Source organism: Tachysurus vachellii, chromosome 9, assembly GCF_030014155.1.
Source record: "Tachysurus vachellii isolate PV-2020 chromosome 9, HZAU_Pvac_v1, whole genome shotgun sequence".
In the NCBI taxonomy this organism is placed as follows: domain Eukaryota; kingdom Metazoa; phylum Chordata; class Actinopteri; order Siluriformes; family Bagridae; genus Tachysurus; species Tachysurus vachellii.
In genome coordinates, this window is record NC_083468.1 from 18,622,543 (window position 1) to 18,644,047 (window position 21,505).

The 21,505-nt window shown below is 40.7% G+C and overlaps 1 protein-coding gene across 6 annotated transcripts in view; it reads left to right on the plus strand.

Annotated features, from left to right (window-relative positions):
- hipk2 (homeodomain interacting protein kinase 2) overlaps positions 1 to 21,505 on the plus strand; it is an 85,101-nt gene that overhangs the window by 18,687 nt on the left and 44,909 nt on the right. For 2 of the 6 annotated variants that reach the window (XM_060878090.1, XM_060878091.1), the window contains exon 2: positions 7,127 to 8,276. In XM_060878090.1, the coding sequence (XP_060734073.1) occupies positions 7,127 to 8,276 (1,150 nt within the window). Of the gene's footprint in view, positions 1 to 1,204; positions 1,807 to 5,044; positions 5,481 to 6,587; positions 6,609 to 7,126; positions 8,277 to 21,505 lie in introns of those variants that run through there. The other 4 variants (XM_060878092.1, XM_060878095.1, XM_060878093.1 and 1 more) reach the window with 4 other exon arrangements.

The window sequence follows — 21,505 nt, forward strand, 5'->3', positions numbered from 1 at the left end:
TGTGTATGTGTGTGTGCGGTAAGATTGCCTTATTCTCATTTCATCTCTGCCCTGGCTTGGCTCTGGTGCTGCGGCTCTGTGGTTAGAGTCTGGCAAGCTGCTCAGTTTATTCTCTTTGAAGTGCCAACCTGCACAGCAAAAACCTGCAAAACACACAACTCTCTCTCTCTCTCTCTCTCTCTCTCTCTCTCTCTCTCTCTTCAAACACACACACACACACCCACAAACTTTATAGGACATCACGGGATGTAAATAGATTATAAACAGTTGACAGTAAACAGCCATAAATACAAAAATAGAAGTATTTTTGTAGTAGCAAGACAAGAAACATTTGCATTTTAAACACAATTTTAAACCAGACCTTTTACAGAATGATGGATGCTTTTGAGTCTGTTATAAAGAAAAAGAAAATTGAACCAGACAGAATAATCCTGCAAGCAATGGATTGTTTTAATCCAAAAACAACGGCAATAAACGGTATGATGCCTAACTTTATTATTTGCATATCATCATATCATGCTTGTAGTTTTCTGTAAATAAACTGATGGTATTATAATATGATGATATCACCAGGTGACAAAAACATTCGAGTTCTCAGAAAGAGAAACGTCTTGACATGTTTATTTATAAATACACATTGAGAAACTAGCAGCGTGAATAGAGCGAAACTTAGACTGTCTCCGTTTTTAGACCGTCTTTCTGGAGCTATTGTATAAAGGATGTGTAACGGTGTGCACTTTTAGAAAGTGCAGAGGACTGAACTGGATGTATCAGAAAGATACACAGAGAAATGATAAGTGATGGCCGTAATTTACACAAACATATGTGCAGTATTGTAAAAACTAAAGATTTCCAGGTTAAATAAAGCAGTGGAGAGTTTAAATCCGTGAGATGTAGAAACCTGGAAATATATTTGAGATCTCAGTCAGTGTGGTATCTTTATAGCAGTATGTAGTAATGGCCAGATTGGGATCCTGTGGGATCAACAAAATGTTGCAGGCAGTTTATTTCTTGCATGTGTGTGAGCAAGCAGTCAGATATGAAGCTCACAAGATGATAAAAGAGCGAAGTCATTAACAAGCATTTACAGCTTTCTGTCCTGTACCACTGACTGCTTAACTGACTACTTTGTGTTCTTACAAATTGATTTAATATTATGGACAGGTGTAAATAGTGTACTGAGCAGGCGGGATTACACAAATATTTTAAGCAGCTTCCGGATCTGAAATACAGCCGTTAGAAGCCATCTCTAGCTTAATAGACTCCTGCTCATCAGGATTGCTGTACCTTGTGAACCGAGGAGGTTCCTGAGTTATGGAAAATTTGTCATGCTGGACCCTCATACGTTTGCTCTATCACATTCTTTCCCATCCATGACTGAAAGTCAGTTGCACGCACAGATGCACGGCCCCTCCCTCTCTTCTGCACACACAGGACTGATAAAGCCGTCAGTAACAGGCTGCACAGAGGGCACTGCTCCGTGTGACAGTGCCGTGTTTGTTTTCCTTTCTCAGGGGCCAGTGGAACACATGTCAGTGGCTTTTGCTTCTTCAGCCACAGCTGCTCAGCCTGCTTGCCTCCTTTCGGTTCAGATAGCACAATCAGATAGTGGCCACATATCATTACGGGAAGCTCTTAACCAATTCATGGATCTTGTTGGCACAGTTGGGGTTCTGAGAAAGCAAGAGATGCAGAGAGCCTATAATATGCTGGTATGTGATCTCTAAATATGATTAACTCTGAGGTCAAAACCAGCCTGCTGGATAAGGACAAGAACAAAGGTCAGCACTCAAACAGGGCAGCCTAGTAAGTCTCTCTTAAATCTTTCTTTGTGTAATCTCGGTCCATTCACTGGACAAAGACGAGAGATATGCACTCTTATGGGGAGAGACAAAGAGCAGACATTCCCTGACTCTGTTCTCCCAGGAATTATAGAGTTTCATTTGATGAGAAAAGAGGAGGAGGGGGTAGGGGTGTGTATGGGGCACCAGAAAGAGGAGAGCAGAACGGGTTCGCTGGTATAGAAAAGGAGACGGGAGGAGAGGCAAGAACAAAAGGGCAAGGGCAAAGTGTTGAAGAGGTGACGAATGTGCAGGATGGCATGAAAGGGAGGTTGAAGGGATAGAGGGAGAGAGAGAGAGAGAGAGAGAGAGAGAGAGATGGGGAAAAGTAAATAAAAGTGAATGGAAGTGAGCTTCAAGGATGAAGAATGCACTGTTAAAAGACACTGCTACTTCACTTTATCCAGACACCAAATGCACTGCTTACATAACTTGACTGAAAGGTCATAAGTACTTTTTTAATGTTTAACCATTATTCGATTATTTCATGTAGTTATGGTTTATTTCCTAGTATTGCCTCAAATTTAACTAGTGCCATGGACTCATCTAATTGACAATGAACACATAACTTCATCCATTTATATGTTTTGTCATCAGTTAGTTCATCATGCCAGTTGGTAAATTTAAGGATCTCTGAAAGTCTGTGAAAAACCCTCCCCTTGCTGAGCTAAGTAAATTCAGTTAAATAAATTAAAATTCATGTGACCAGATAAACTGGAACAGAAATGCTGGTACAGAAGCCTTAATGGTTCATGTTTAGAAAGTCGCTGAACTACGGCCAGGCTTTTTTATTCGTATAATTTATAATTTATTTTATTATATATATTATCAGTTATACTACAGATTTTTGTCAATAGCACTTTTAAATCTGTTGCAGTACTTCACCAGTTAGACGTTTCTGCTTCTGTAAAAAAAAAAAATATATATCTCTCTCTGGGGGTCTACTTTAATGTGGTTGATGATTAATAAATTCATAGATTCATGAGGTTGAGCGCACAGCAAGAGAAAACAGAGGAGATTATTCTGAGAAAAAGTAGTTCTGAAGAATAGAGATGACCACAGAGAAAAAGACAGCTCTTTTGTAGAGTGACTTCCCTTTACTTAGCACAGTACGGTGTCCATCTTGCTGAACCACAGGGGATTATTCTTTGTCTAGACACGTCCAGGTCAATTTATTAACCAGTGGTTTTCTTTCCTGCCCAATCTTTCTTAATACATTCATCCAAACATACGACTTGTCGCTCTGTCCTTGTTTATGCTGTGAGCTGTAGGTGTTCCACGGTCACTGGTCCATGGTTCCATGGTCACTGCTCAGAATCCTGTTTAACATAGATGAGGTATTTGAAACAGATCACTGCTATTATATAATGAATATAACTTGCCTCTGAATATCAGACAAAATCAAGGTCTTGCTTTGTAGCTGTCTGGTTGTTCTTCAGAGAGCGGCATGAAAAACTGCAGAGTAATTTTAGAAGTTTCTAATATGTTTATGTGTTTTATAATATGTCATAGCACTTTTATAGGACTGTTTATCTTCAGGTTGTTACAGGAGCCAATAATGGAGCCTCATAAAGACCAGTCAGACATGGACTTTCTGATCCGTAGCCCACCAAAAAAGACAGACTAGCCTGTCCTTGACTGAAAAATTAACTAACTCAAAATCACTGACGATTAGTAATTCAGCAGGAAAGAGCAGGAAAATAGTACTTTAATATGCTCAGAGGCAGCGCCTTAAAACAGTGCATTTCTTGTCAGGTATGATAAATGCCTGCATTCCAGTATGCTTAAACAATAGACCATAACAGATTTATACCTGCCACAAAGTTCAAAAATTCATATAAACTTCACTGGCTGTGTTTTAAACTTGTAATACAATGCAGGCTGTGAAAAAGAGCCCGGCGTCAACAGAGGGCACGTGGTCGTAGTCCAAACCATAAACACTTATGAATAACTAACCGTTGAGAGACTGAAGTCAAATGGGACCGGTCACATTGTTGCGGATGCATGCTGTTAAGAGATAAGATTCTTGCTATGGGAACTCTCAATTTGTACTTGAAATGACTTAGCATTTTTCACAGGACGTGTTGGAGTAATAAAGCAAGTCTTAAATGTGTACTCTCCATGTCGATAGAGGAAATGAACTCCAGTTCCTTTCAGATGACCGGCATTGTGGACAAGTTTTATCAAACAGTCTTTTTCAAGTAATTGCTGAAGATGGAAAGTGGACAACCAATGAAACTAGGCTCGTTTTGTCAATCGCTGGTAATCTAAGTGACATGCATTGAGGAGCAGATTGCCAGACTGGCCAACTGGTGCAAATTCCATGGATGTTCTCTGTAACCAGCTACAGCAGGGGTATTTAACTAAAGAAAGGTCCAGTTACATCAAATGAATTATGTACACAAGGTCCAGATGAACTACTATCGTGACTGACTGTTACCTTATAATGGTAAAATGTTGATAATTAGTTTATGGCTATAAAAAAGGGAAACACATAAGTGATTATGTTTTATTTTGTTCTGGTGCTTCATATTACCGCTTTTGACAAAGGAGACATCTGTTTTGTACTCGAAGTGCAGAATTAAAGCATGCTTCTCCGTTTAGTTGTCTTTACATGTTGCTTTCATCCACAGCTTTTTTTAAAACAATCTGCTTGCAGCTAAATAATTTACCACAATGCATGTGACTGGATGACCACAACAGAGGCTCTGGGATGTGGTAGCTCAGTGGTTAAGGTGACCCTAACCCTAGGACTACTGACCGGAAGGTAATGGTTTCAAATCCCAAGTCCACCAAGCTGGCTTCTGCTGGGCCCTTGAGCAAGGTTCTTAACCTTCAATTGCTCAGTTGTATAAATTGAAAAAAAAAAAAAAAAGCTGGATAAAGGTATCTGCTAAATGCCAGAAATGTAAATCTGGTACGGAAACCATGTAGGTTTCATGTTTGGCTTAGAAAAATGGAGTCAATGAATTACAGGCAGTTTTGTTTATTGGCTCTGCAAAATCATATTTTCAGGTACTCGTTTCACCTCTGAAATAATTCAGCTCTGGAACACAATTCATCAGATGATGACCCCTGGGCTATGGACTTAATGCCCCACAGTCTGGCTTTCTAACACACAAAGTTGTCCTTATAGCCGTCCACCACCGCCAGTCACATCCAACTTATTTTTAGAGTAGTCTTGTCAGAGAAAAATATAATCCAATGACTGACATCTAGCCCAGTGGTTTATGAGATTAATATAGGGCCATGCTCCTAATAGCTCTAGCCGAGGCGCTCCTTTACTTGCTTCATCAGCATGCTAACTTAGATCTCAGTGCCTATATAGGCAGAAGCATGCAACATAGAGTGCAAATTTAAAAGCAACAGAAATATCCTCGGGCATTTAGGATTTAAGAGCACAGGACTGGAGTATCTGTGAGCTTGTCAGAACTGACACCGCTCATCTGCAGGAACAAGCAGGAGAGAAGAGATGTACGATTAAAGCGGGGGGAGTGCCCGAACGGGAGGCTGGTTTTGAAACTGTAGCTATCAGCACAATTCAGAAATGCATAATAATGACAAAGTGACCCTGCTAAGCATCCTCCCTCTGTTTTCTGCCCTGGGAATGTCCTTGCATCCAGGAATTCCTCCATCCAAGTAAGATTCCTTATGTTCTCATAAGCCAATGGGAAAGTGGTTCTTTTCATGGCCAGCCATTATATAGAGAACGTATTGTTTGAAATATCCGGTGTATGGCTGAATTCTGCACTGAAAAAGCTTAATGTGTTGATGCATTCAAGTCGGAGAAAATGGAGCTGCCTCATCATATTCACAAACTCACAAAAATGTTTAACCCGATTTTACAAAAGTGTAATGTTTGCACGTGTCAAAATCAGGACACACAATCTACCGCACGGGCGTGTGTTTAATTTATCAGCATGTCTTTATGCCACAGAGTCAGTGCTGATGTGGAATACTTTATAGTTACAGGAGACGAGGGAGCAGGCTTTAGAGCATCACTTGTATATTCATCTCACAGAAATATGAATTAATTCAATTCATGCAGGTAATAGATTAGCATAATTCAGACTTGCTGGCACAAGAAAACAGAAAAAGAAAAAAAAGGGCTGCCTAATGCAATATGAATTCTTCCTGCTGTGTCTGTGTGTGCGTATGTGTGTGTGTGTGTGTGTGTGTGTGTGTTTTTACTGTGTACTCCAGGCTCCTGTGTCAGTTAGCTGTTCCTCCATGTGTGTGAGAGTTGTGTGCATGACTCACGGTATCTGCAGGAGGTACCTTTGATTTGTCAGACCACTAATTTGGTCCACATTGGAGCATCTGTAAGTAGAGCAGTGCTGTATCCCCTTTGTGTAATCCTACTTGTGCTGTAATCATTATTTTAGTGCTACAAACAGCGCAGTTTGAGAGGGCTATATTTGGGTGGTTGTTTGCTTGAAGAAGCGCTGTTTATTCCGAAGCTGAGAGTTCCCAGGAGCTCCAGTACTCTGCTTTTGTTGTTTGTTTTTATTTCAGATTTGAGGTGAAGCTACAGTTCAAATGTTCCTTGGTTGTTTTTCTTGATATGTGTATAAATGCTGTGTGTTTTCCCCTTAAGTAAATAGTGCTCCGTGTCTCCTGGACGGGCCGAGCAATCGTCTTTTTAGAGGAAATTGCAATTATACCTTTAGACTCTTGCTCCTTTCTGAGGCCTTGGATTTGATAAGACCTGACATGATGGAACATCAGGCTGTTTACAGAATTCCCAATGGGAGCAGTATAGAAATGGTATTTCCTCTACATATATCAATAGCACGCATTCCCCTAGCCTTCTCCCATATAAAGAAATATCATATCGTACAATATTTTTACATTAATCCATCAATTTCTTCAGGCACACACACATTAGTGCATGTATTCTCTTTAAAAACAGTACATTTTTCTTAATCTTTTCTTGCATAAGCCCATGAACAAGGGATTTAGAGCAATTAGCAGACAGCAACCACACATTTTGTGGTTTACTTTGTGGAGGTCTGTTTATTGGATTTAAACTAATCTTAAGGTATTCTTGACCAGCCGTTGCCCTGAAGCAGAGAGTTTTACCATTAGAGTCTAACCTCATTATTGGCTGGAGATGAACTGAAATATGAAAGGCAAAGACTCTGTGCAATAACTTAGCATCAGGACTCTTACACTGGCCTGCCATGGCATGTACTGCTTTTATTTAAAGCTTTGAACTCAAGCTTCGAGTCAGGCTCATATTCACTCTTCTTCGTATCTTCCCCATCCCTTCTGTTGTTCTTCAGGTATGGCCTCGCAAGTGCAAGTCTTTTCCCCCCACACTCTCCAGTCAAGTGCCTTCTTTAGCGTGAAGAAACTGAAGGTGGAGCAAAGTTGCAACTGGGATATGACAGGGTACGGCACGCACAGCAAGGTCTACGGTCAGAACAGCAAGCAGGGCGTGTCTGCTGCCCCAGTGGCCCTTAACGCCACCTCTCTCCAGGTCTCCAACTCCTCCCTACCATACGAGCAGGCTCTCCTTTTCCCTGCCAGCTCTGGCCACATTGTAGTAGCCTCGGCGAGTAGCACGTCTGGGGTGGCCGGCCAGCTTCTGGGTAGCACAGGTTGCAGTAGTGGCAGTGGCAGTGGAGGGCACAACCTGACGCGACGCAGCACTGTGAGCTTGCTGGATACATACCAGCGATGCGGGCTTAAGCGCAAGAGTGAGGAGTTAGACAACAACAACGGCAGCGGAAGCAGCGTGCACGTGGTGGAAGAGCTGCAGCAGCCTCCAGCAGCACCAATGCTCCAGAACAATGGCCAGAGCGGCCCAACAGGCACCGTGGCCACTGCCTCCACAACAGCCACATCCAAGACCAGTGGCGCCAACAGTGAGGGTGACTATCAACTCCTGCAGCATGAAGTTCTGTGCTCCATGACCAACACATATGAGGTGCTGGAGTTCTTAGGCCGAGGCACCTTTGGGCAGGTGGTGAAGTGCTGGAAGCGTGGTACAAGTGAGATTGTGGCCATCAAGATCCTGAAGAACCACCCATCATACGCGCGCCAGGGCCAGATTGAGGTCAGCATCCTGGCACGCCTTAGCACAGAGAGTGCGGATGACTACAACTTTGTGCGGGCGTACGAGTGCTTTCAGCACAAGAACCACACGTGCCTGGTCTTTGAGATGTTGGAACAGAACCTGTACGACTTCCTCAAGCAGAACAAGTTCAGCCCACTGCCCCTCAAGTATATCCGGCCCATTTTGCAGCAGGTGGCTACGGCGCTGATGAAGCTGAAGAGTCTGGGGTTGATTCATGCCGACCTGAAGCCTGAGAACATCATGCTGGTGGATCCTGCTCGGCAACCCTACAGAGTCAAAGTCATTGACTTTGGCTCTGCAAGTCATGTGTCCAAAGCTGTGTGCTCCACTTACCTCCAGTCCAGATACTACAGGTAAGACAGCTCATGGTTTAGATTTAGCAAATCGTTTTTACTGTGTGTTAATATGTCATATATCTTGAGTGAATTATTTGTTAACTGGGGTAATTTTTGTACTTTTCTGGTTATTTTATTTTAAAGTTTCATTTAGACTGTGAGACAGAGAAAATACATACAGACTCACTGAGAATTCAGCTTCTTATTAAGCTTAATGTGCTAAAATGAGCACGTTATCTGGATTGCTAAGTGAAACGTTCAAGGTTAATGATGGTCTGTTTGACTTCTATAACATATGCATTTTTGTCAGTGTCTTGTTTTTCATACTTAGACATTGGATGTATGATTTTTTTTATATACTGTATATATTTTTGCATTAGAAAAACCGCCTAGAGAAATTGGGCCTTAAAAAAAGCCTTAACAATTGGGCTTGTTGCATTTAGATACATGCCGTTTTCTTCACCTGACCCTAACGTCATTGCGAATTGTTTCCCCTCAGGGTTGTAGGACATGGGGTCAGACCGAGTTCTGCAGTAAAGCCTCCTTGTAATCCACACCAGAACATCAACATTAGAAACAGATGACTTGCTTGAAAGCTTACATTTTCTTTACTTATAGTTTTCATTTCAATCTAGCTATGTTTAGGTTTTAATGGAGAGGTGAGGATTTCGTCAGGAGTCAGGACTGTTTAAACAGAAGCCTGCATTGTTGGGGTTTGCATGAGCCACTTTACATCAGAGCCTGAGTGTATGAAAATTACAAGACCATGCAAGAAAACCTCTGAGGAGGTCAGTCTGAGTACCGCCAGATGTGCATCTTGTTTTTGGAAGTGTTGCCTTGAGAATGCAAGGGCCAGTGTTACTAATTAACGTTAATGAGGTCACAAACCTAACATGGCAAATGTCTTGTTTGGGGATGTGTGTGGAGGTGAGTGAAAAAAAACAAAACAGGAAAACTTGATTCAAGCCTGTAGAAATATTTAGCTTTGCAACAAGCTCTAGTTTGGAGAATATACTGGAGTGAAAATCAAAAGCTATAAAAAACTGGGTCACTGCAAATGAGTATTTAATTAAATGTTCTGTCCTCGTTTAGTTAAGACCTTTCAATGATACACATAGACTTATTATCAGTAAAAAGAATTTCGGGTGCAGTGCAGTGTTGTCATCTGTAAAGATTCAATGCAGTCTCTAAGAACTTGCTTAGTGAAATACTGTGTTATGAAAATGTGCTTGTTTTTGTTTGAACAAATATTTGGTTATGAAAAATATGAGAAACCATTAGATTTACTTTTGGTTATTTGAAAAGGAGATACTTGTACATAAAAATGATTGTCAGTTCTGTGTGATTCTAAAAAAACAACTCAATATGCCACAAATACTGTGCTTTTTGCATATATTAAGTTCATATCTGAGTTTATGCATATACTCAATGAACAGCCAAAATTTTGTGCTATATCAAATCCTGTTTAAATCAATAGCAAGCAAGAGAGAATGAAACAAGGTCACAAAATTGACCACTTGCTGTTGCTGAAGATGGCCTCGCATGGACAGACTAGAGATGCATGAGATTACTGTGGATAGTACCACTTAGAAACCATGAAGATGGCTTTTAGACTGCAATTGATACAAACACTTTTGCTACGATGGCTTACGACTACAATTGCTATGATAGCTTTAGGACTGCAATTACCATGAACGGTTTTGTACTTTTTTCTCCATCAGTGAACATATCCACAGACTTCATGTTAAAACTAGAGTAAATTTCCTGGTTATACCTTTGAAATATTTTTGACCGTACAATACACTGTTACAGAATAAAAATGATTTATAATCACACTATCAGATGTCAGCCCGATGAGGATGGGTTTTCTTTTGAGTGTTTCTTGCTGATTTTGCCTCAGAATTTCTTCTGTCACCACTGCCTTGCTGATTAGGGATAAATGTCTAAATGTAATTATATCCTGAATTTTAAATTTCCAACTGCTTTGTGACAATTCCCATTGTTAAAACTGAATATATATATATACCGAATATAAAACTGAATTGAGTTGAAAGCACAAATTGATTGGGTTTTGATTGGATAATTCTGTCAGTTTAAACTGATCTTATGGATTTTCAGAATATCCGGTAGATATTATAATGCAACAATCACAGCCTTTAAATTTTTGTCACAATACATTATGGCAGAGTGAAATGATTTTCTTCACATATCCCAACTTGTTAGGAGGTTAAGGTCAGATATGATGCAATGCCCCGGAGCAGAGAGGGTTAAGGGCCTTACTTATAGACAGCTTGGAAGTGCTGGGGCTTGAACCCCAACCTTCAGATGAACAATCCAGTGATTTAACAATTTGATCCACCACTTCTGTAGAGAAATATATCAGTGACATGCTGGTGTAGAGTGTACTGTTGCCACCTCAAAGCTCTAGGTTCTTTAGTTCATTCCCTGTTTGTGTGGTTTTCTCTATGTGAGCTTATTCTGGGTCTCTGGTTTCTGTCCATCTCCCAAAGGCATAGAATAGAAGCCTTTAAAGCATTGTGAAATTCTTTCTTCACCTTTCCCAACTTTGGTAGTTAGTGTCAGAGTGCAGGGTCAACCAAGATACAGCATGACCTGGAGCAAAGAGGGCTAAGGGCCTTGCTCAAGGGCCCAACAGTGACAGCTTGGAAATGCTGGGGCTTGAACCTTGATCTTCCAATCTTCCAATCACTTTAGCCACCACTACCCATGCTTGTAGTTGGAACAGCTACATTTTTCCTGTGTGTTTATGTGTGTCTGGGCTCTGCATCCATCCAGGATTTATACCAGGATGTGTTCCTGTGATAGGCTTACAGATCTGCAGCCACCCTGATCAGGATAAAGTGGTTACTCAAGATGAATAAATGAATGAATAAATGACTAAATGTAATTTTTAGTTTTTACATAATTAGTATGATGGATAATTGCAGAGCGGTTTAGCTTGACATGTTTACATTTCTGTATTACAGAAAACATCAGGATTTATGCTTGCAGCAGATAATAGTGCTGTTTACTGGCATTCTCTGTAATGATTTTACATATATTGCATTGTACTTTAAAAAAAAAAGATGACATACATTCAGATAGGGTCATTTAAAAGGGGACTAGACATAGTACGCTCTGCTTCAGACTGGATTATATGCCTGGTACAAACCCTGAAATTAAAGCTGACAGTGTGTACTTTACGTTTGTAGTCATGTCATCTTACATCTAATGTGCTACAGTACAGAGCCAAAACATTCTTTATGTTCGGACCTCTCGGAATATCGTGATATTGGGCATGCATGCATGTGTTGCGTTATAGCGAGACGTGGGTGAACGAGGTCAGTTATGTGCAAAGAGTGGGCTGTGAAGTGTAATTACCAGCAGCCGTGAGTCTTGTCCTGTGTGGGAGTGCACGAAAAGGATGATCCCCTTAATTTCTTCTTGGCAGGAATGAAGCGGCAAACTACATCTGACACTGAGCAGACTTTTATTAGTTACCACTTACCAGCCTCGTGTATGTCTGTTTGTTTTTTCAAGAATATACGATCTTATACAGTCTGTCAATATTGCAGCTCAAAGGGATAAGAGATAAAAATCAGAGAATGAGATCAGCCCTCACTTAGGACGTAATCCGTGTTAACTCCGCTCCTCAGATCCATGGGATTTTGCCTCTTCTAAGAACTACATGCACATATACATGTTCATACAATTGCATCTTCAGCTCCAGCAGTGACCCAAGTGAAGCAGCCTCCTACAGGTTTCACCTCCTCAGGGAAAGATCACAGTTTCTGGCACATACTGTCTGTTCAATAGAGGTCTTATTCAGCTAAAATGGGAACTCTCTCTCTCGTTCTCTCTTTGTCTCTCTCATATTGTAAGTGCTCAGGTTGGTGAGCAACAGAAAGGCTGGGTCTTTGGAAGAATCTGCTGCAAATACTGTGATAAATTGCTGCCACTGTTGAAGCTCCTTGAGAATACATGACTGATTTCCTATCTCAGATCAGATTTGAGAACTGATAGTCAGTGAGTCTCCCTGCTGATTTGGCACACAAGGAGACCACAAGAGAGAAAGAATGTAAAGGCTCTCTGGATCAGAAACCAGCTTTCCTATTTCTTTCAGTCTGTCTCAGCCTTGTAAATCTATATTGATTTGTAAATTGTATATAATCAGCAAAAAAAGGGGTTGGGAGGAGAGTAAATTTCAGAGGAGGGGGGGTTAATTTGTGAACATTTAATGCCTTTACGATTACATAATGCATGCTTATTCCTGCTTTGCTCATTCTGCGTCTTCCTGTCATTTATTCTGCCCTCACTTTTAAATCCGTTGGGCATTACCCATGGCCTCTGATATGACAGGATGTCCCCTGTTTGCATTTTATTTCCCCTGCTTTCCAAACCCCTCCTTTTAAAATATGCTGTCAGTTGTAAAAGTGATTATAAAAGACGTAGTAGCTCTGAGTTTGAGTCAAGATTTCTTTCCTACTTGCTGTTCGCCTCTCTGTGTAAATGACTGCTGGCACTGGCAGCTCCGACTCAATCAGCTGATCTTCATATCTTTACAGGCTCTACTTACTGCGAGTTCTCAGCCTGTCTGTTCTGATGCAATTTGATCTATTGGACATGAGCGTTTGTGCTGTATTGGATTTAAGAACTTACATCAGGAGACTGTAGCTACATTTCAAGTATAGATTTTTCATCTGCAGCATATTGACACAAGTAAACTGAGCAATAATAATCAGTAAGCACACTGATACTGAGCTGGATATATATGTGTGTGATTTAGGATGGACATGTAACATATAATAATTTTGCAAAGATATGTGCTGTATCTTGAGTGGCTAGCATGGCCACCACACCGCTTCATGGTCATTGATTTAATCCTGAGTTCAAGTTTCTGTCTGTTTGCTGGTCCATGTGTTGTACTCGTGTCTTCATGGGTTTCTTTTAGATGCTCTGGCTTCCACTCATCTATCAACAAAACAAACTTTTTTTGTCTACACATCTTAAATGCGTGTCTGTAGGTGTGTGCGCGTAGTGCCTCACTGTCTCGTCCTGAGAATAAACTCACTTCCTGCGTGGTGTTCCCATGAACGACTGCAGATCTATCATGACTCTGACCAGGATAAAGCCTTTACTGAACATTCCATGAATGTGTTAATGAACACTGTGTCATAATTCTAATGCCATATTTGCAAGCTGTTGCACTTTTACAACTTTCTGGGCCTTTTCTTTCTTTTTTTTTTTGAGCTTTTCAGAACTACATGGTAGACTTCACGGTGGAGTCCTGCTTGTACGGGTTACATCAGCTGAACTCCCTCTTCCCTCACAGCCATGTCCACTAGCTAATGATGTAACAGGTAAAGCTGGTTGCATTACTCAAGACCAGAAAAAGAGGATTATTACCAGGTCCCTGTTAATCTTCCTTACCCTATTTATCTGTAATTGAAAAAATTAGGGACTTAAGTGCACAGTATGCTTTAATTAAATTTTGAGGTTTTTGTGAAATTGCTGCTGTCAGCCATGTTGCAACATTTACATGGTTGTGGTTGGATTAAAGGAGGCTGATAACTCTAGCATGTCTGTACGTTCACTGTCTCTGTCACTGTGTCTCTTATTCCCCCTGCTGTCGTCATTTCTCAGCAGTAATACACACAAACTGAGGGTACTGCTCAGTTCAGGAGTATGAGTCACGGCAGCCGGAGGTCACAGAGGAAAATACAGTATGGCCTCTCAGCATGTCAGTCAATACCTTGTAGACGTCAGAGCCTTAATATAGGAATGGGAGAAGGCATGTCCTGCACTTTTTCTCAGCAGTGGCTGAAATTCTGCTCAAAGATGCATTAGTTGCTTGTGACCTTGCTTCCTTATGAATAACAAGGCACTAATGATTTTTACTAGTTAACAGAAGGGTTCTAGCTAGGGATCTATATATTGTCTCCTGTCAATCAAAATGCTAATGTTGGCCAAAAACTGTGGTGCAATAATACGAGGATTTACAAGATGCGTTGGTGGAGTTTGTGTGTGTGTGTGTAAGTGTGTGTGTGAGATACACTGGCTGAAAGATTGAGAGCAGCAGTGCCCAGCCCTGGGGATGTCCTCAGGAAGAAACATCACAAAGTGCATTCCTTGTCCTCTTAATGGGCATGATTCTTACCCATAGGGCCGTGGACCTCTGCAGCACTTAACAAAATCTCGAGCCTTACGGACAACACTGCATCGCCCTCGACTTCTAGATTAGGATCTATCCTTGTAAGAGATTAATGGCATACCGTGTAGTCCAAATGGCATAACATGTAACTGGAAAAACCTACCCCTCATGCATATAGCTAGATGTAGAATTTGACAGAGAACCTGATCCTTTCTTTCCCATAACAGTAAGCCCTGATGTGCACAAATTTGAACACTTCTATCTTGTGTTTATAAATGAACTGCCGTTCCAGGACATTTATTGCAGATCTGTGGCAGAGCACGCTAATGAATGAGGTTGCCACTAGTTACTGTTCTCTCAAGCGTACGCAAGGTGTCTTTTTATTCGGTGGTGCGAGAACGGCAGGATCCTGTTACTCACAGCCAAATTTGAATCTGAGAATGAGGGTCTGCTTTTGGCAAGCATATGTGCTGTTTACCTGGACAGAATGATTACCCATAACCCAGTCTTGCAACAGAATGGTTCTGGGTTAGTTTGGCTTACTGCTTTTGCCAAATTAAAAACATTTAGTTCTACATTTTTAAAGACTATTAATATTACGTTAATTCATTTTTCTCATCGGTGGCATTTTGTCAATTTCTGGGAAAAATCTGAACATATGAGGTGTTGTACAGGAATTTCCCAGGCAGGTGGAGTAACAACTAGATGTTTTCTTTCTGGCTCTGTCAAAAATGCGTTTGATGACTCTCAACCTCTTATGAAAATGATTGACAGGAATGTAATAACCAAGAGCTCATCTAATTTGGCTGTGGGCTACTCGCTTCACCATTGGAGCACGAGACAAGTAGCTAATTAACTCCAGTTAGTCGAGTATATGAACACTCAGCTGATTACTAAGTCATTTTCCAGGCATTGATATCACGTCATTACTCTCAGTACACGGAGAAGCAGAACAGCGTCTGAAAATATGGTTTAATAAATTCTGATTATGTGGAACGGTATTAGCAATTCATATGCTTTCTTTCACTGTTTCCTTTGTTTGTGCAGGATTATTTAACTGGTCTTCAGGCAAAGGTTTCACTTCATCCCCATGGTAATTATGTTCACAGCCATGTTTGGTGCCAGCTCAGCCAGAAGGGCAAACCAGGAGCTCGTTTGCCCTTTACAGGATTTTCAATGCCTTTTGTGGTTTGCCTTTTAAATTTGTTTTCACATCTCAAGTTGACAGATTGGCAGCAGCAGAAATTTGTTGTTTTTATCATTTTAGCTTTTCACACGACGAAATAAACCATGAAAAGTCTCCTAAACTTTAGAATTTTTTTTTTTTTACTAAGAGTAAAGTTGGTTTGCCGCTGATTTATTTGTACTGCACCAATTACGATGTGCTATTCGACATGGTTTCACCAGATTGTTCAGGAAGCTGTTCTTTTAAGTTACAAACAAGTCAACAGGCCTCTTTCCTCACCACTCCTCTCGGCCATGGTCATAGCAAATGTCTGGCTCTCAGGCAGCCGTGAAGTTTCCCATGAACCCCACTGAACAAAGCAGATGCATTTGTTTTCTCAATTGGAAGAATTTGCTAATGTGCGTACAAGGGTAAATAGTTTGGCTAATTTACACCAGACCCGGCTACTTGTGCCAGCTGAGGCCCTTCTGAGGTCACTTTTGAGTCTTGCCTGGGTTGCCCTTCTCTCTACCATGTTTCAGTTTGTTCTTACTAACCCTGCCCTTTACTTTACTGTTCTTTTCAGCTGACCACACACTAGGGACATCAGTGCTGTCAGTCAACAATGCTTATAATTAATATGCCATACAATAGTTTTTTTTGATTACTACTAGATTTTCCAAGTCTCCCTCTGGCCAGTTCCACCAAGATTTATGACACGACCACATCACTCGCAAGATCTTTATGCTGCTGTTATTATCATAAACTGAGTGGCCATGAGTCTTATTCCACCCAGGTTAATAAATAATATAAGCTGATTAAAAGCTCTGTGGTGCTGAATTGTATCACCATAGATCAAATTGCAGCAGTTTGGGCTTAGGGCACACTTTGTTTGGAAAAATAATTACCCATGCATTGAATCCTTGTTAATAATTAAAGCAGTTAGCATTTGAAATGTGCTGCATGCAATGAGCCTTGCCTGGAATGCCTGCTTATCTGTGGACAGGCCCATTACGGTGGCCCGAGCCTGGTGGACAAAGTGTTTCTCATTAAACCAAATCCAAGCTCCTTTCATCGGAAAACTTAAAGGAACATGTCAACCGTAAAGACTTCATGTGTGCAGATACTGTTGCTGTTTTCTGCACTGGTTTTGGGGTCAGTGTGCGGACAAATACCATCCACCACAGCTGCTTGCTGTTATCAGTGCAGCGAATAGAGTCTTCAGTGCCTGAAGGACCTCAGGACTATTATGAGAGAGAATAGATGGGAAAGAATATATGTATTGAGCTGGGAATGAGGCTAAATCGAGGTCTCGGCTGTCTGCGTTATAGGTCTTGTCTCTGCTGTATTTGCTTGTGGGTTAAGATACTAACGAACTCTCTGATATACTAATGACATCAAGCTAATAATTTTGATGGTTGCTGAGCTTGGAAATATGTAAAAGCATTTCTGACTAATCTTGCCCAGTGAAGGTGATTATCCCGCAAAGAGAATATATTAAGCGTTAGACAAGCTGAGATCATCAATAACTAAAGGAACATTGCTCCACGTGTGATCATCATCCAGGCGTCTGTCTACACAACATTATCCTCATTAAGCTGTAGTGGGGTAACATGGGGAATGAAAAGACTTACACACATGCATTCGTACTTTAATTAGCCTATGTTTGGTAAGTCTATCAGCAAACAGATGGCACTTGTTGAGACTGAGTACTTCTCGCGGCTGTTACGCTAACTGATCTGGTCAGCGTGCATAGCAAAAATGTTTTTTCTTAGCTTTTTTCTATATTATTTCTGCTACAACTCTAACACATGGAAACCTGCCTTCGACATAGAAAAGTTTCAGTCCATCATATTCTTTATCGTCTTCATCATATTCACAGTTGTACTGTATTACTTAAGGAATAAAACGCTACAGCATGATGTTATGAGAAAGCGGTGGGGTGGTCTGAGGAATCATGTCCAGAAGTGATTTATTCTTACCACAGCAATTTGCAATACCACAGCAATTGGCAGTGATTTTTTTTTTTTTTTTATTGTATTAAACAATGTCATGTCGTGCTGGTATCCGTTTTAGTGATGTTTAACGTTGTGGAACGTCCAAGAAGTTTGCTTCTGTTATCACCAGAAAGCATAAAGTTCCCATAGAGGAAAACTTTCACTGTTACAAAGCACTGAGACTCGTTCTAATAAAAGTCTCTGTGTCAATGTTTTTAAAAAATTTAGATTTTTAGATTCTATTATAAATTTTGTAAAATACCGACACATGTTTTAAATGTTTATTATTTGTATTTAATTATCTGGAAATTCCTGTAAATTAGCTGATACTAAAAAAAACAAGAACATATTAGATTACATTCATATAAGCGTGTGATATGTCCTGATGTATCAGCATTTCCTGGCTTTAAGGGCACTGGAGATCCTTCTACAGTTTGTCTGGTATCTTCCTGTCATACAAAGGAGTCTGGCTCTGTTGTTGAGATGATGCACAAACTTATCTTTTCCCCAAAAGAATAAAAAAACACTAAAGATCTTCCTCTTTAGACATCTTAGATGACACTTTAAATATTTTCCTCTGCATGTCTTTTGCTTTCATTGATTTCATTTTTGCTTTTTTAATTTGCTTTTATAGCTTTTACAAAAACGACCTCTAAAAACGTGAAGACGTTGAAATGTGAAAAAAATGTGTTTCACAGGGACTCAGATCCAACCCACGTGCACTTCAGTTTGACGTTAAAAAACTCGCTTTTGAGCGACACAAGGGCCCGAAGCGGCCGACTGCAGGCGAAGGAAGTGTTTCGCTTCACTGGCGTGAATGTTAGTCTCTTGTGTTTCAGGTTATGAATGTTTGCATAGTCTCAAAGTACTTGTGTTCCTCTGCCTTCCTATTGAGCATAGAGACCTTCAAGATCATTTATTTATTATTAGTGAAGGTTTTTGATAAAATCGTGCTTTGACTGATGAGCAGATTGATGATGAGCACATACTGTATCATAGTTGTTGTTGGTGTCACTATCGGACTTATGTAGGGATATCCGTATAAGAAGGGTTCTACACAATTTAAATGATAATGGTCTTCCTTGTTCTGAACACTTCTCTATTCAGTGTTGTTGAATTGTCAGAGCTGTGATGCAGAAGAATAGAGCAGCTAGCCAAACCCTCTCTTCACTGCCTACATTTCTCTGCCTATGCAAATCAGCACCGGCCTCGCTGTGCCTCCTGCTTAAGTGCTTTAGATTCATTACAGCGTAAAGGCCTTGTGGGACTGATGAAATCAGAAATAAATGTTTGCATTGGGGTCTCCTAAAGATCTCTCTTATTCGATGGCTGAGTGTTCTACTACTTTATAAAAAAGATGGAGAGAGTATAATAGTAATATTTGTACAGCAGCTGGAGCAGTTTGTTTCCACTTAAAAGTGTTCTGGTGAAACCGCTGAAGTTTTTTTTTTATCAGTAATCTCTCTCTCTTTTTCTCTTACACAAATACTGTTTCTTTCAGCCTTATTTTCTCTCTCTCTGTCTGTCTCTCAAAATGTCTTTTTCTCTCGGTCTGTGTCTCTCCTTATCTCAGTCTGTGTCTACATCTGTCTGTCTCAGCACTTCCCTTTCTCTATCTATGTGTCTGTCTCTCTTTCAATGTCTCCCTCTCTCAATGTGTCTCTTTGTCAGATTGTCTCTCACTATTTCTTTCCCTCTCTCTCTATTTTGACTTTGTTTCTCTCACCAGATCACTCTTGGTCTGTCAGTGTCCCTCTTTCTCTGTTTTTGTGTCTTTTCCACTGTATCTCTCTCTCTCTCTCTCTCTCTCTCTCTCTCTTTGTCTCTCATCGGCTTTAAATATCTCTAAATCTGGAGTAGTTTTTTTTTTCAGCCATCACCCATGCTAGCAGATATAACACACACACAGAGACACACACACATGTGCACACACACATGTGCACACACCTCATGGCCCCTTAGTTGAACATTTGGGGGGAAAAATGCGTCTGTCTGTCTCTCTTTCCTGTCTGCCTGTGCCAGGCTCTCCATGTGGATAGGTGCAGTCCTCCCTGCACTCTTAAAAAGACCTCTCAATGTCCCAATCAGTCTGCATCATTCATGGGGGTCTCCATGGCAACATGAACACAAAGAGACAGCCCTAAGAGGAGTAGAGGGGGTGTCATAGATAGGAGAGGCTCTGGTGTGTATCAGGCTAGTGCTAGATGATGAAGGGTTGAGGACCATGTTTCAGATTCTGTGGATGACAGTGAGAGGGAACAGTCTGTTCTTATGTCCAAACCGAATGCCCTCTTATTCCTGCCACTACACACTCCTGACCTCAGACTCTCTCTCCTTTATTATCCTCTCATGTGCAGGGAAGGACAAAATCAGACGTCCCGCTAAGTGTCCTTTGGAGATGTGTATGAAATGCTATTTTGTTGGTCAGGACTGTTTGGATTGTTTAAAGACTGCATGGTAAATGGGTCAATGGGTCACAATGGGTCTTTTTTATTTACATTCAAAATGTGGTGTTTAAAAAAAAATGTTTTGCTGTCCTGAGTTGCAGTTATGCCTGATGGGGCTATAAAGATTATATTGAGGATTGTTTTGCTGAAACAAACTTCACAACCCTATAGTGATAGAAGCCTGTGCTACTGAGAATATGAGGAGCCCAGAAAACCAATAAACAACCACAATAACCCCATTAAAGTGTGTGTGTGTGTGTGTGTGTGTGTGTGTGTGTTTGCTCGACTGCGTCTAACCTAAACAGAAATGCCCATCGACCAGCCTACAGACAAAATGAACAAGGAATAATGCTTTCTTGACACGACATGTTGCCTGGGTAAATGGAGCATGCACAGTGGTGAAAAAACAGACAACCGAAAGAAAAAAAAACACTTAACATCACCAGAAGTAGTCCAAGTATATGAAAATGCCCATTCAATAATTTTGTTTCTTATGAGTAAATAATACACTTTAAAGTACTTTGTGGCTTAGGATCATGCTGCTTATTTGCTTGACGTCCTCAGTAAATGTCAGTGCAGCAAAACTTCCTATTTCTGTTCTACTCTTTACTACCAACATCTGTTGCATGCTGCACAGACCAAAACTAACTGCGTAATCAAGGCTACTGTATATAGGACGGTGTGTGCTGATGAACAGCGTGACATTATCAGCTTATGGTGATTTGAGAAGCTTATGATTTATTTGTACCTGGATAAAAAGAAGTGAAATTAATTAAAGCAAAATTTCCATCCATTTACTGTAGAGATTACCTTACACATGGAGCAAGGAGCAAATCTCAGGAGACAAGGTGGGGGACATCCTGGATAAAGGGTGCCAACACTTCACAGGGAACAATCTCACACACTCATAAATTATGGATATTTAGAGAACAGCCTACAATGACTGGCTTCAGACTGGGGGAGGATACCTGGAGTGCCAGGAAGAAAACCTCTGGGCCTCGAGGGCTTACAACCAAACCCCCGACCCTGGGGGTGCAAGGCAAACATACTAACCACTGAGACACTGAGCCCAGCAAATTTTAATTATTTGATCTAACAAGAGTTTAACAAAATACAAAGAGTCTGTTTCGATTTGGTGTTGGCTTCACTATTTAATATAAAAAGTTTGAGTCATTTTTGAATTTGGAAGTTTGGGTTTTTTGCCATTTCACATGTAAACACATATAAACTGGGGGGGAAAAGGTGTGATGTATAAAATGTCATTAAATGGCATAAAGAATAGAACGTCTGTTGTCCTATTCACATTGTCACATTGTGTCATGATCAAAAGCTGTACTATAAATACTAGAGAAATGATTTATCTTCTCTGTTTCATATAGTCATTTAGTCATTTATTGGTCAATTCTGTTTTCCGCATCATAAGAAGAAGATGTTAAACGGTCTCAGACCACAGCTCTGTGCCTGTGGGACCGAGTCACTTCCTCTTT